The sequence below is a fragment of the Dicentrarchus labrax genome, unplaced genomic scaffold (assembly GCF_905237075.1).
Source record: "Dicentrarchus labrax unplaced genomic scaffold, dlabrax2021, whole genome shotgun sequence".
In the NCBI taxonomy this organism is placed as follows: Eukaryota; Metazoa; Chordata; class Actinopteri; family Moronidae; genus Dicentrarchus; species Dicentrarchus labrax.
Window position 1 is genome coordinate 13,172,235 of NW_026136713.1, and position 15,046 is coordinate 13,187,280.

Consider the following 15,046-nt stretch of genomic DNA (forward strand, 5'->3'; position numbering starts at 1 on the left):
TTACTTAATCTGTGTCATTCATGTTATTTCTAAGCATTTGAAGCTAAGCTGACCACTAGCCAGGGGAGCCTCTTTGCCCAAAACAATAAGGTTATGTTCATTTACAAAACTGGCAACAAGAAAGACAATCCAGTGAAAATACAACTGTCTGTGGATGTTCAGAGATATGTTACACCCATAATTTTACACACCAATCAAAACCTAAACATACAAGAATAACAGTCATAGTCGATAGGCTTTATTCACAGTAGACATAAAAAGCACAGGTGCAAACAATAAAGTTAATGCTGGCCGAATTCAATTTAGTTACATCAGTTTCAGGGTCCTGGTATTAAGCATGCTGGCTCACTGTCACATTGTCATGGTTTACAGGGACATTTGAATAAAACAGAGCCATTAATGTTATTAGTAACACCTGTGTTTTTTCCTACTATGACAAGTCAAAAAATCTGCAGTTAAAAAGGCTTATACTTACCTCTTTTTACAGATTTTGTTGACTCACATTTGTTTTGGTCCCAAAATTCGCCCTGTTGTCTCTGAGGCCCTGAGGGGAGATAGATTTTAGCTTTTATGACAACACAGGAGGAATGTGCAGACTTGTTATCGCTGACACTGAATCTGAGTTATAAGAGAGCTGCAAGCTAAATATCATTTTGCCTTAGTTTAAGCTAATATGGGAAAGTGTCTTGGCCTATACATGCACTGCAGTATCCTCCAAACCAAGAAAGGTTGTGGATTTTCTAGGAGCCCACATTTCCAGAGGACCCACAATCGATTCTGAGGTTTAGTGGATGCAAGTTAATGGTTTACAAACACTAACATAACTAGCCCTGTTTTGTATGAAACAATTTAGAAACAATATTTGAGGCAATAAAATGTGAAAACACGACGACAGGAGGCGATTAAAACTCTTATTTGTGTGTACAACTATGCAGAACCTCACTTTGCATACATTTGCTCGTTTTATTTGCATTAGTGTGTGCAGGATGACACAGTCACACTCAGGAAGAGTACATGGATGTGCCTCGCTCGCTCACGCTCCCCCCTGCCCCTCCGTCCTCCCCCCTTCGTCCTCCCCCCTCCCCTGCCCAGAATGACGCAATCACGGCAGAACGTAGTGACAGCGTGCGCGCCGCCCCGAAGAGCCGCACGCGTGATGTGTGGGACATAATGGTGGATAGGTAGGGAACACAGTTTAGCTCGGTTTAAGAGTAGCTCATCAACTGTTGATCAATTTCCAGTTGTTGTCTCGGACTCTTCGCCCCCTCGGACTCGACAGCTGCTCGCTGCCGCCGCTCGCTCGGACTGAACGACGCCCTGGATCGCAAAAAAATGCCGAATATCAAAATATTCAGCGGTAGCTCACACCCGGACCTGTCTCAGAAAATAGCAGACCGCCTGGGACTCGAGCTGGGGAAGGTTGTTACGAAGAAATTCAGCAACCAAGAAACATGGTGAGGCGTTTGCAGCCGTGGCTACTTCTTAAAGAAGCTCATAGGGAAGGCGTATGGCTGCATTGTATGCAAATGTTGTAGCCTAGCGACATGTATTAAATTAGAAACGTGGTGTCACGATGAAATTGCCGCGCGGTGTTGTTAGGAACTTGTAGTCCACGCATGTCTGAGGACTCATGCTAACTATCAACCTGGCTGTTAATTCTGAGCCACACAGCCACCTCCAGTAAACTGAAATTATGTCATACATATATAAAATACTGCGACTGTCGTTTTCTGACTCAGCATGCCCCCTCCCCCTCCCCCCCAGATTTAACCCTTGAGATAACATCACATACACAGAAGCTATAGTTCACCCTGTCTCATCCATCTTCTGCCTGTCATGGTGTGTTAACTCAGTGGCACTAAGTGCTGTTTGTCTTGTCGCCTCTCTCCTGCCTTGCAGCGTGGAGATAGGGGAGAGCGTAAGAGGGGAAGATGTCTACATCGTGCAGAGTGGCTGTGGGGAGATCAATGACAATTTGATGGAGCTGCTGATCATGATCAACGCCTGCAAGATCGCCTCTGCCTCCAGGGTCACGGCTGTCATCCCCTGCTTTCCGTATGCCCGGCAAGACAAGAAGGACAAGGTGGGGGTGAGGGATATCTGTCTAATTACTTCTGTCATGCCATTTGCCATCCAGCATCATGACAAGAAGCCTGCAGCCCTGTCTATAAACAACCACTCGACAAAGCATATTTGCTTTCTTTTTGTTTGTTCGCTGCCACCCCCCCCCCTCCACCCTTTCTTTATGCATTACTGAGTCAGCACCAGTTCCTTCTCATTTCCTCTTGTGTAGCTATTTGCCTGTTATTAACTCTCATTGCAACATTTTAATCATTGCATGAATGGCATGTTTTCCACTTTTTACCAAATCTGAATTGTTAATTATTGTGATGCAAGGCTAGATATCCAGGATCCAGGATGAGTTTGTTATACAGCAATAAGTGTTGTATTGTTCTTATGTTAAGAGCTAACTCAGAAATTAAAACTGAATGCCTCTGTGTGCTTAGTCATCTCTACATACTGGTAATTAGTAGTTATTATTAGTAGTATGAATAATCAAACTGTAAATATTTTTTATATTACCATTATTAAGATCTAGAGTCTAAAGGATTGTTATATTTAACTGATATCATTTTACTGAATAGCTAAGCTCTCAGTTAAGTGCTATTTTTAGAAACAAGCCTTGCTTGCCAGTTCACTTATTCCATGTGACTGAAGAGATCTATTTTCATTACAGAGCCGCGCTCCTATCTCTGCCAAGTTGGTGGCCAACATGTTGTCAGTGTCCGGCGCGGACCATATCATCACTATGGACTTGCATGCCTCACAGATACAGGTGAGCAACACGCAAGCAGACCCAAACAGAAGTGCATCTCATTTGCTATAGTGCCATTGTTTCTTTTTACATTATAAACCAGTGGGTCTCCAACATACTCCCACAGAGCAAGTTCTATAATCTCAATTTCAGTCTTAAGTGTACAAATGGGTTCCATTGTATCAAAACATTTAAACACATTACTGACCATTTCTCCCTTTAGGTAGTCCTCACACTCAAAAAGTTTGGAAACCCCTGTTTGTTTATGCCTGATTTTGGAGAACCTACATTAGAACCCTGATGATTACAGCCTTATGTTTATATATAATATGTCAACAAAGGACAGCAGGTAGCGCTTGTGACCCGAGTCCATATACCACTTGTTGGAGAATTTATTGGTAATGTAGATATTTATACTTTAATATAGTTACTTTGATATTATACATGAAATGTGTGTTGACCTGAGGAGGCCTCGGAGGCCGTAACACTCATAGTGTTTTATGTAGGGAGGTGTCAGCCTGTCCACTGCTACAGATGGGAAGGTCCTTGGAGATGTTCCAGACTTTCTTGATATTAATGAACAGAAAAACACTTTGACATTAAATTGTACACAAGGAAGTACCAGAAGTAAATAAGAGGACTAAAATGTTTGCATGCCTGGCGATTTATGAAATAATCTTGAATACCTATGAAAAAACATTAATTTGTATTTATACATTTTTACAAATATAACTGCTCTGTGATGATTAAATGCAACTCTTGATTGATTATGCTAGCTAGCACTTGAAATGTGACGAACGGTTGAGTGGTCCCTTTTTCCATCCATATACGTACCTGCATCAGTAACTGGGGGCCACTGACTAACATTGTCAACCAGTTACCCATGCTGCTGTGAACAGTCCCATAGTCAGCAGTAATGGCAGCGCAACCAGATTTGTGTTTGTTACCCACAAAAGAACGTGTTAAACTTTGTATTTCAGGTTATTGTTATGACTGTGCCCATGTGCACATGTTTGCCGAGAACTCTCTTAGCGGATCTGTGTTGTATTTAACTCATATATTCAAGTAAGGACATCTGAGGCTGCGTGTTTATTCTTTCATCCTCTTTTTTTTTTTCATGAAAGTGAAGACTGATCAAGACGTACAGTTTTTCATCATCATTACCTCTGTTATCTTTTTTCCAGGGATTCTTTGATATCCCCGTTGATAACTTGTATGCAGAGCCAGCGGTGCTGAAATGGATCAAAGAGAACATCCCTGAATGGAAAAACTGTACCATCGTCTCACCCGACGCAGGAGGAGCCAAGAGGTATGCCAGTGCCACTTGCCATAGGTGTTCTAACCCTTGAGCAAAGCTTACCCTCACCATATCTCCTCTGGAATTCACATTAGATTAAACTTTTGTTGGCTTTACTTATCCTCTGGCTCTAATTTGATGTGTGCATTTACAGTTTTGTACACTTTGGCTTGCACACTGGCTCTAACTCAAGGACATTGTATTTTTCCCTTTGCAGGGTCACCTCAATAGCAGACAGGTTGAATGTGGACTTTGCCCTTATTCACAAGGAGAGGAAAAAGGCAAATGAGGTGGACCGCATGGTTCTCGTCGGAGATGTGACGGATCGGGTTGCCATTCTAGTTGATGACATGGCTGACACGTGTGGTACAATCTGTCATGCAGCTGACAAGTAAGTCTCTTTGTTTACCCCTTCCTGGTAAATCCAGTTGAAACCTTAAAATATAACTTCTCTGGTTACTGTGGTCCTGATGTCAAACTAATTTAGAAAGAGATAATTATTGATTTCAACTCTATTCCAGTATATATATCCAGTAGTTATGTCCAGGTCAAGTTTTTCGGAGTCATTTCATATTGAGTGTCTGCTGATACTGAGTCCTGATTCAATACTTAGATAATACATGTGAATAACTCTGCATTGCATTAACAACAAAAAAAACTTAATTCAAGCTGTTCTTTTAAAGTTTTTTTATTTTTTTTACAAAATAACAAACAAAACTCTAACTTGTAGGGAATTTATTTCTCCCTTTTTAAAAGTATTGTGTTGCTTCAGCCTTTGCTCGAGTTACTAATGAATTAAAACAGACCTTGATCACTGATATCCAGTCATGTGGAGATGTGTAATGCAACATACTGTTTCTCTCCCTTTTAGACTAATTTCTGCTGGTGCCACCAAGGTGTATGCCATCCTAACCCATGGCATCTTCTCCGGCCCAGCTATCTCACGCATCAACAATGCCTGCTTTGAAGCTGTGGTGGTCACCAATACAATCCCTCAGGAGGAAAAGATGAAGCATTGTCCCAAAATACAGGTCAGGATACAGCATTTACATTGGTTTTATGTAAGGTTGCAACTGATAATTTTGATTATCACTTTTCTTTTGTTTCCCAGACACCAAAGTAAAATAACAAACAAACAGTACTTAATTCTCTGTCAATAAACAACTCATCCAGTCTAGTTGTGTTCACATCATCCCGTCTTCTCTCCCTCCAGGTTATTGACATCTCCATGATCCTTGCAGAGGCCATCCGTAGAACTCACAACGGGGAGTCTGTGTCGTACCTGTTCAGCCACGTCCCATTGTAACAAATAGTGTCTACCATCTACTGTGTGCTGTTACACCAAATAAGAGAAGAGGGAATTCCCCAACCCAAACACAACCATTAGCAAAGCTGTTCTGCTAACTTACCATGAAAAAAACACAAAAAAACTGTCATGTCTGTTACTAATGCTGATCCCACTCACTTGAGTCCCTTCCCTCTTGAGCGGTGTCCCTTCATGTCTGGGACACCAAAGCAATTGCAAGCTACCAGTTTAGGTCAGCGTATTTATTGTACTCGGGTAAATAAGTGTTTATCCACTGTGAACTTTGTCCCCCCCTTTCATAAATCCAGAGTTTCTCCTGACCATTTCACCTCTCCAGGAGTCATTTCAATCTGTTGTCAAAGAGCTTATATAAATATCCCTGGCAGGTTCCAGTGGTCAGGAGAAGCATCTGCCATATAAAGCTGTTACAGTGCTTTTTGTTACAATGAACGAGTGCAGTTTTTCATGTTGCTCTTGTATCTTCTGCTGTTTGAAAGATTATAATTAATGAAGTGAATGTGTATTGAACTAGTTTACAGTGCCACTGAAGCTCCACTCAACCAAGAGTGCCTCAACAGTCTGAAATGAAATGACTTTTTTTCTTCCAGTTCTCTCATTTCTCCCTCCTATTTAGCTGTGTTTATATTCTCACTGGATGAAGAACTGTCACACGTCTTATCAGGCTGTAGAAGACGATTTTGCATGTTTATTTCAGCTCTTGAGGTGCCCTCATTGAGTGTGGTTGGCCCAGTGTCCAGGGTTTACCCTCCGAGGTTCTGCATTGAAGGTCTTTCTATAGAGAAGCTGTCGGGTTTTTAGTTTGGGGTCTCTGCAGGCTGGAGCTTCCGTCAGAAATGTTCACCTGCTTTTCCTTCTTCATTTTTGTCTTTTTGTATGTCTGGAGGAAAGATTTGTCATTATTGTGCATATTCCAAACTTTTGTGTTTTACTTTTTCAGTAGGCTGAATGCGCCAGTTATCTGAGGATGCATTCTTAATAAAATGAAATATGCGCAAAATCTTAACTGTGGCACTTGTGTCTGTTATTTCTGGCATTAATGTACCATATTATAGGCTTGTAAGGCTTCAAGTTGTATGCAACCAAGGCTGGACCAGACTTTTTACAATTATTTTATTATTTATTAACAGGGACTATACACAATACATTTTTTGCGTCTAATATTGCTAAAACCTAATTTCTATTGTTAGTCTCTGGGTCTTTTCTGATATTTTGGAATGGGTTTTTTTTAGTCAACATAGTGAGTTTACATTGTACAGTTATAATCCCTTTGTCTATATCTTGTATATGCTTATCCCATTGTTTCTCTTATTCTGCCCAGCAAATAATAAAATATTCTGTATTTCCCTATCAGAATGTGTTGAGAATAATCTGAAACAGCATTTAGATATAGAAAATTATTAAATTAAAATTAAATAAATTATTTGTTAATTAAATAATTAAAAAATATATATATATTAAAAAGTCTATTCCGAGTTTGCATTGAACACAGCCTTCTTCCAACGGAAATACTTTGATTGATAGACAAAATAACCAATCGCTGGCCACGTGACGTAGCCTGTCTTCACCAATCAAACGCACCGGCCGGTTAATACTCATTCCATCTGTCGCCTTCATACTCCTGCACACCGTCTGACGAGGTTTGACAGTTTATTCATCTCGCATTTGGATGGGAACGGGGTGAAAACGGGCTGCAATCGTAATGTAAAATAACCAGAAATTACCCCACTCCACGTGTAGTGATGGTGTACGAATAGACGCCCGTGCTGCCTTCAGGATCCAACAATGAACGGAGGAGAGTATAATCATTAAGCTTTTTCTTCTGCCTGGTGACACGGGTAGGTACATTTCATCTCTGATTTATCTTAAATGTTTCTGATCACAGACTGGTTCATGATATTTAAGTGTAATATTTTTTGCTTTGGGTTTGCATCCTGTGCTTTTTGTTTAATCTTATTATTTTCAGTTTCAGTAGGACTGTCCTGACAACTGAAATGATTTGTGTTTCAGATTTTAATCAGCTCAAGAATGATAGGAAATCCTGACCATAAACAAGATAAAGAGGGCCATGGGGATCCAGTGGTTCGTTTCCGTAGCTACTTGCACGGTGGGACCTCCAGCTTGCTATCCACCCTCCCTACCCTCATCGTCTTCCCTGTCTACAAAACTGTTTTCCGCCAACAAATCCACAACACCCCGGTTCACCAGGCAGTGGGACAGCTCTACAAAGAGGGTCCTGCAAAGCTCTACAGGGGCGTGGCCCCACCATTACTGATGAGGACACTGAATGGTACGCTCCTCTTTGGCCTCCAGGACACCCTCCTTCACCAACTCTCCTTGTCATCCCAGAATGTCCTCTCTGCCTCTGCCCTGCCTGCTCTGGCTGGATTCGGTGCAGGTATGGTAGAAGCTGTGGTTTTAACCCCCTTTGAGCGTGTCCAGAATGTGTTGCAAAATGGCCAAAACGACAACCGTCTACCCACCTTGAAGAGTGTTCTTGTCAAGCTGCAAGCACAGAGGCCGGGCTTAGGGTACTACAGAGCCTTCCTGCCCATCATGGCCCGCAACGCTCTTGGCAGCTCGCTCTACTTTGGCCTGAAGGGGCCAATGTGTGCTGTTGTGGAGGGACAGGGGCTCTCTCCAATGGTGTCCTCCTTCATCTCAGGGACGCTGACCTCAATGGCAATCAGCTTGGCTCTTTACCCGCTGTCTGTGCTAGTGGCAAATATGCAGGCACAGGTGGGAGGGGAAGTGAAAGGGGTCATGGCTTGCTGGAGAATGCTGTGGAAGTCTCGGCAGCAGAGTGTGACTCTGCTTTACCGAGGAGGTTCTCTGGTTATTTTGAGATCATGCATTACATGGGGAATCACCACTGCTATCTACGACAGGCAGCAGAAGCGTTCAAGCTGAATAGACGCAGTTAAAAATGGCTGGTTTTATTATTTGTGTTATTTATGATCCAGAAAACGGTCCATGCAATTATTTTACGTAGACTTTTTTGACGTAGACTTGTCTGAAGAGTATTTTGTTTTCAGTTTCTGCCCTTTTGTGTTTATATTCCTTATCACTGCTAACTCTCAATGTTTTACTGGTGAGTGAACAGCCATGTTGCTTTTTCAAAACGCATTCATCGGATCCCGGTCCCTGCGGTTCATGCAGGTGCCCTAACCATTTGGCCTTTTTCACAGCATACAAGTAAACTGCAGGTGTTACTAATAACATTAACTATTATAAGTGTCCCAGTAAGCCATAACAGTGTGACATTGAGCCATCATCAACTGTACCAGGACCCTTAAACTGTAGCAGGTAAATGGATTTCAACCATCATAAATTTTATTACATTTACATTTACATCTTTTACTACTGTTAAGCCGCTACTAAGTGACAAAAGCCTATTAATGGGAATTGTTAGTGTAGCAACAAGAACGTGATCCATCAGCTGGTTCAAATCAACTAACAACGCCAATTTAGTAAGTTGAAGGTACAACTGCCAGGACTCAAACCCCGGTCTCTGAGGCGGTGGGGGAATATTTATCATTTAGTATTTATATGGTGCTAGTGAATCATAGGTGCCTTGTATTTTTATTGTCTTAAAGGGGAATTTCACCAATTTTACTCCTCAAATTCAGTCTCATCATGGGAGCTACTACTCAGGAAATGGTTGTGCAATCCCCTCTGTGGCACTAAAGGAACATTGTTTTGTCAAGTTTTTTTTTTTTTAACTCAGTAGAATGAAGAATTGATAGGCTGGGAGAAAGTGGCAATGACATCCAACAAAGGTCTCCAACCGTCCTCAATCCAAGGAAGTTGTCTAATGTGATGTTAGACAACTTTATGTTAGAAAAGTACTGTCTAGCCAGCTACAGCTAGAGTACGCAAGGTAACTGCAATTGCTGCTACTGTAAAGTGACACATGTACACCACTAGTTTAACAGGATGTGTAATTTGGTTTCAGATCTAGATTATGAAATATATCTGGTAACAAGGTTAATGTGGGGGGTTTTGCAGCATATTTATTTGTCACATAGCCTTTAATATGTTATCATTAAATAAACTGAGTTTCTCTCAGCACCCCTAGCTTTGACTGACTTCCAGCATCCCTGCATCAGGTCGGAGACTCCAACTTATAAAATAAAGCCTGCTTAACAAACTGGGGCATGGATTTTTATAAGAGATGGTTATTTATGGTCGCTCAGGGGTCAACAAAATTGGTTTCATCCATGCTTTTTACAGTTGGACCCAGTCTCTGCTATATTAATTTTGACCATCTGTCTCTTGGGAGACTTGATGGAAGTGAAATACTAAATCACAGGAGCTCCTCTTTTAAAGGACATGTACGCACGTTCAAGGTGTATTGTCAGTATATTATTTAATTGTCTGTGGATTAAAGAACTGGAACAAATGAGAGGGCACAGTGCAAGAAGATCCTGGACAAGAATCTGCATGGGTGTCCAGACATGCAGGTGATGTTAATCTGAAAATAAATTGTTATATAGTACTCTAATACGCTGTAGGTATTATAAGTATACATATACATTGGTATTAATGTAGCTCATTAAATAAATCTGTTTGACTGTAAAAGGAATATGTCAATGGCCATAAACCTGTGAAATTAACATATAATAACATTATAATGAAGAATACACTTTTTCCCTCAAAGTGCATTAATAAATGAATCTTATCAGTTGTGCATTGTGTGGTTTCTATGATGTACTTGCTGTTCTCCTACCTTTCTAATGGATTTATGTCAAACCGTGTAATGTCATAACCAGTCCACTAGATGACACTGTGTTAAAAGTAAAAAGATGATATCATCCACATCAACTATAATGGGAGCTCAACTGCATAGTAGACAAACAAATTCACTCAGGAAAAGAAGAACACATGATTCAGATAATTACAACACTGCATGGCAAGAATGGGCAGCCGTGCCCAAGAAGCAGCCTGTAATATTTCAGAGAAGTCAGGCACCAAGCGCGTCCAATTAAAAGTCCTCCTCTGAGCTCTGGTAGCCAATGAGAGCCAGAGCATGGGTGTCCATGTTGGCGTGCAGAAGGGCGTATAGACTCTATTTAACCGTTGGCTTTGCACAGATAACACACACGCATCTTACCTGTAAAGGACATTGTCACTGCGCACCCCTGCACCAGGTAAATTATTATGAATTCTCTTTGTTTTAGCCCGTGCATTAAAAAAAAACACCTAATCAATGCAATGCAATGCAAACATCATAATAAATGTTATGGTATTATTTCTATGCATCAAAGGCTTATATGTGTTATGCAACATTTCTGCTATAGACCATACAGCCATTCCAATACAGTAAGGTTACTGTTAATATTACTGTTATATTATGGGGTGTGTATAGACACCTGGCAGCGCTGCATTCCTCTGCACACAAGCTGTACGTGCCTTGATCATTACTTAACGTTGCCTTTTCAAGCAAACCTGTCGCAAGCAGGCCCGCGTGCTGGTGCGTTCACCTGTCACATCCTCACTATGATGTAGATTATAAAACTGTGCCACCCTTTACGCAGGATGTCCACTCTGTCGGTGCGGGCGGTGTTACAGTATTATATCAAGCTCCACATAGAATTTCTACAACAGAAGTCATATAAAAATAAGATAATACTGAAACTATGTGTCAAACTTTTTTTTCCCACGTAGACGCACTTTCATTACCCATATCACCACCCTTTCAAAGCTATGCACAAGTACAGTATGTCCGCTCTCTTGTGAGACTGAATACCTGTAAATAACAGCGTAACATGTGTAACATGACACCAGACCTGTTTGTTCACCGTGATCAGGTAGATTGTAAGTACATGTTGATTCTTGTGACGGGCTTACATAACTACAGAGTTCAGCCCAGAACTGTATTCTTTAACTGAGGATGGGCTTGATTTGTATACCTGTATGGACATGTACTGCAGACAACATCTTGAGTGATGGAACTGATAATGGGGTGTGTTCATTCATTTTCTCATGCCATGTTAATAGTCAAAATCAGTTTTGATTTGAATCCCCATTTTCTGCTCTCTCTTTTCTCTCTTGCACTGTTTTCCATTAGACATCTTTTAAAAATGAGCGACAACCCAGTCACCAAGGAGGTGGAGACGTTTAACAAGAGCAAACTAAGGAAGACTGCAACGGAAGAAAAGAATCATATGCCAACCAAGGATGGTAAGAAAAGTAAAGGAAAATAATGCTGTCAACAAATAAAACTCAAACACCCTTTATCCAGATTTTCTCTGTAGTTCAACTCCTCCTTGCCTAACATCATGAAAGGCAACTGCAAACACCGCATGACTGATTAACTTCACACACACCCACCCAAATACCTTCTGCTTAATGCCAACCTGTTCAGGAAACACACAGCCCCACCCATCTTTTTATCATTAGATTTCGGTCTCCTGAATAATAAGTGCAGATGAGACATGAGGGCAAATTGAGCTTCATGTTTCATGGTGTGACATGCAGCAGCAGGAAAGGGGAGAATTTAAGGGAAAATGTGCCCTGACTGGTATCTCAGTGATGAGGCACCCTCAGCATTAGCACTGAAGCGGGTGGCACTGAAGCTGGATATCAACTAACTGTGAATTTTCTCTGCATTTCCCTGCTTGTTGCAGTGGAAGGAAACATGTTGCTTGAGCTAAATGTGGCTGTTTTAGTGTCCAGTTTGTACCTGAATTCCACGCAATGAAGTTAAACTATGCAGCTTTTGAAAGAACTAACACTTTTTTCCTCCTATAAATGAGTTAAATGAGTTAAATTCATTAGCAATGACACACTTGATAAATTCATTACACTTTGCAGCTACACCCTTACTTGGTGTGGTATGACAGTATCTTATGGTTAGACAGATGTTGTTGTGAAACTGAGCGCACGGTTCACTGCCTTTAAGACTCACCTCTACTTGAGCTGATATGTTTTAGCGAAAGTCACACAGGCTCATTTATACTAAATTGTAATAATTCTACTGAAATCATAAAATCCTATCTTTATTCTTTTCAATGTTATTTTTCACTCCTGTGCCACGTCCTGATATTCTACATCTAATGTTATGTTGTACATTGCTGCAGAAATCCTAGATAGACATTACATTAAAGCCCTTCATAGATGAGGTTAAGGCATGCGGAGTACTACACATCCTGAGAAAACAATTGTATAATGTCTTCTTAAAATCCATTAATATAGGATGATGTTGTTTAAACACAGAGGTACATGAGTTTGTTTTCTTGTCCTGACAACAATTTAGGACTAGTCTTGACTTCCAGATCACTTAATCTCTGTCGCTGTCTGCCTCTCTTGTAATCCCACAGAAATTGAAGAAGAGAAGAAAGCCATTAAAGAGGGAAAAAACTGAAATGCACCTGTCATGATTCCTCTCCTTCAGTCCTGCCCTGTTACATGCTTTTCCTCCAATTAGGAATCCTGTCCATCATCACCACCTGTGCCTCTGTTTTCTGTGCCGCCATGTTTCATAAGAAATGGTGTTTGGGGAAAGATCTGTATGTAATCCCACATAAATTAATGCAATGGATATATGTTATTGTGCTTTCCATGCGGTTTAGAAAGGGCTGAATGGAGCAAGATAACAAGTTAACAGGTTCAAATTATCATAAATAACTGTATTAATGGAAACCCATCCAATATATTGCATTGTTACCAATACCATAAGTATGTCTGTAAATGGTGCCATCCAGGAAATGTCTAAAAAGTAACACATAAGATGATATTTTTGCTTTAATAAAAAAGTGTTAATGATGATTTGCTTGCGTTGCATTTGTGTATATTTTATCAAACTGTCATCTTGTGTATTTAAAGCATATTTGAATGGATTTTGTTGGGACAAAAATGCTTCTAATGTTAGCTGGACATGGTCTAAGTCAATTGCCAACAATGAGTGGCAGGCAAAACTGAGTTACATTTAAAGCTGAGGTACACTTTCAAGCTCAGTTATTTTCATTCCTATGCCCAAAATATGAAACTGCACGCCAACATGCAGCTGAAAAACACGAGTAAAGATATTTGTAAAGTAGCATTCATATCATATTATTGATTCATATATACATATACATACATATAATAATAACAATAAAATGTAAAAACGATACCAGCAAAGGCAACCCAAATTAAAAGCCAAGTTAAAAAGATATGTCTCATTTGCAAGATCCAAATTGTGCTGCTTGAGTGCTCCAGTGTGCACAATAAAGAAACCAAACAGGTAAAACCAGAGCCAGTTTGTAAACACCTTTTACATGCTTCATATAATTCACAATATTCATAGTAATGGACACTCACTTTCCTGTTACTTAATAATGTTAGGCTGAGTGGAAAAAGGTCCTAAATCAAAGCCTGTAGTGATGTCCAAACTTTATTTTTCAATAATAAAACTGTTATTACTGTTTGTGAGCATGCATATTGTTTGCTTTGGCTGCCCATGAGCTGCATATAACTGACTTCAGTTTTTAATTGTTGACAGACTCCTCACCTAGTGAGAACTTCCTCCCTTAAGTTAGAACAGGTTTTAGCCTGCAGAAGAAAAGGCAGTTGATCACCTGCATTTTTAATTGCCAACATAAAATATGGTTCATGTCATAAAAGTGAGTTTTAGTTTAGTTTCCATATGCAGGGGTGTAACATTTACATGTTTACAGGTGCATAAGATTTATCAAATGTCCACATTAATCTTGTGTGTGTGCTTGGGAAAACCATACAGCGGAAGGAGAAATGCATCACATGGATCATCAGAATGCAGGTGGATTGCTCAAGATAGGGTAGGCTGGGTTTTCCTGATAAGCCTGTTAAAACATGCTCATACAGCAGCATTAAAGTACTTGAGAGTGTAGACATACTTTATACTGTCCAATTTGGTTGCAGAGTTATACAGATTTATAATTTCCCTTCTGTTGTAAGGACTTCTGCCAGAGATCATGAAAAATTTATCACTTTTCAAGGGAATGATAGCTTTTATGAATCTGCAAAAAGTGATGCATGTTGTCTTCGTTTCGAATGTACTTTCAGGATCAGGCTTGTCTTTGCACTATGACAACAGACTAGAGACAAACGAGCAGAGAACATATGAGGACACAACTAAATGATAGGAGGAAGTCAGACTTATGATCTTATTCACTGTCTTTGAAAATCACAGTCAGTATACTGAAAAACGTGTACATATGATTTATACTGGACAATTGCAGTATCCGGGGCATACTGCTGATTACACCCGTGTTTTTATTGCCCGCTGTATTCAATCCATGAATTATCCCTGTGTCAACATTGAGACAAGTGCACATGATCATTGTCCGTCGCAAAACAAGTTATACAGGTACTTCTAGTAGCATGAGAACTTTCTTAAGTTCACCTTGTCCAGAAAACAAAATAGACCCACTGTACTGTAGTGTTTGCTGCATTCAACTTGGTGTTTTATTTTCATTAGTAGTCTCACTATCCTGCATTTTTAATTGCACAAAGTGAAGTTGTGTGTATGTAAGTAAGCCTACATGACCACTCAGGAGTTAGGATTTCTGGACCCCTTTTATGTCCTATCCACTATAATGATTGACCTTTGAGTGTATATTAACAGAAAAACAATGAGGGTCATCTC

At 40.2% G+C, this 15,046-nt stretch overlaps 3 protein-coding genes across 4 annotated transcripts; all 3 read left to right on the forward strand.

Annotated features, from left to right (window-relative positions):
• Nucleotides 1–1,125: 1,125 nt before the first annotated feature.
• Nucleotides 1,126–6,442, forward strand: prps1b (phosphoribosyl pyrophosphate synthetase 1B). 2 transcript variants are annotated; one of them, XM_051420384.1, is made up of 7 exons: nucleotides 1,126–1,454; nucleotides 1,900–2,089; nucleotides 2,738–2,836; nucleotides 4,000–4,124; nucleotides 4,330–4,503; nucleotides 4,984–5,143; nucleotides 5,326–6,442. In XM_051420384.1, the coding sequence occupies exons 1-7, from the start codon at nucleotides 1,333–1,335 to the stop codon at nucleotides 5,416–5,418; spliced, it is 963 nt and encodes a 320-aa protein (XP_051276344.1). In that variant the 5' UTR covers nucleotides 1,126–1,332; the 3' UTR covers nucleotides 5,419–6,442. The 2 variants fall into 2 exon arrangements, with proteins under 2 accessions (XP_051276344.1, XP_051276345.1); XM_051420385.1 differs by having other exon boundaries at nucleotides 1,127–1,454; nucleotides 1,900–2,083.
• A 584-nt stretch (nucleotides 6,443–7,026) lies between these two features.
• Nucleotides 7,027–10,126, forward strand: LOC127375057 (solute carrier family 25 member 53-like). The gene is made up of 2 exons (XM_051420871.1): nucleotides 7,027–7,274; nucleotides 7,447–10,126. The coding sequence occupies exon 2, from the start codon at nucleotides 7,465–7,467 to the stop codon at nucleotides 8,344–8,346; it is 882 nt and encodes a 293-aa protein (XP_051276831.1). The 5' UTR covers nucleotides 7,027–7,274; nucleotides 7,447–7,464; the 3' UTR covers nucleotides 8,347–10,126.
• A 305-nt stretch (nucleotides 10,127–10,431) lies between these two features.
• Nucleotides 10,432–13,206, forward strand: tmsb1 (thymosin beta 1). The gene is made up of 3 exons (XM_051420627.1): nucleotides 10,432–10,586; nucleotides 11,507–11,619; nucleotides 12,759–13,206. The coding sequence occupies exons 2-3, from the start codon at nucleotides 11,520–11,522 to the stop codon at nucleotides 12,800–12,802; spliced, it is 144 nt and encodes a 47-aa protein (XP_051276587.1). The 5' UTR covers nucleotides 10,432–10,586; nucleotides 11,507–11,519; the 3' UTR covers nucleotides 12,803–13,206.
• The last annotated feature ends 1,840 nt before the right edge of the window (nucleotides 13,207–15,046 follow it).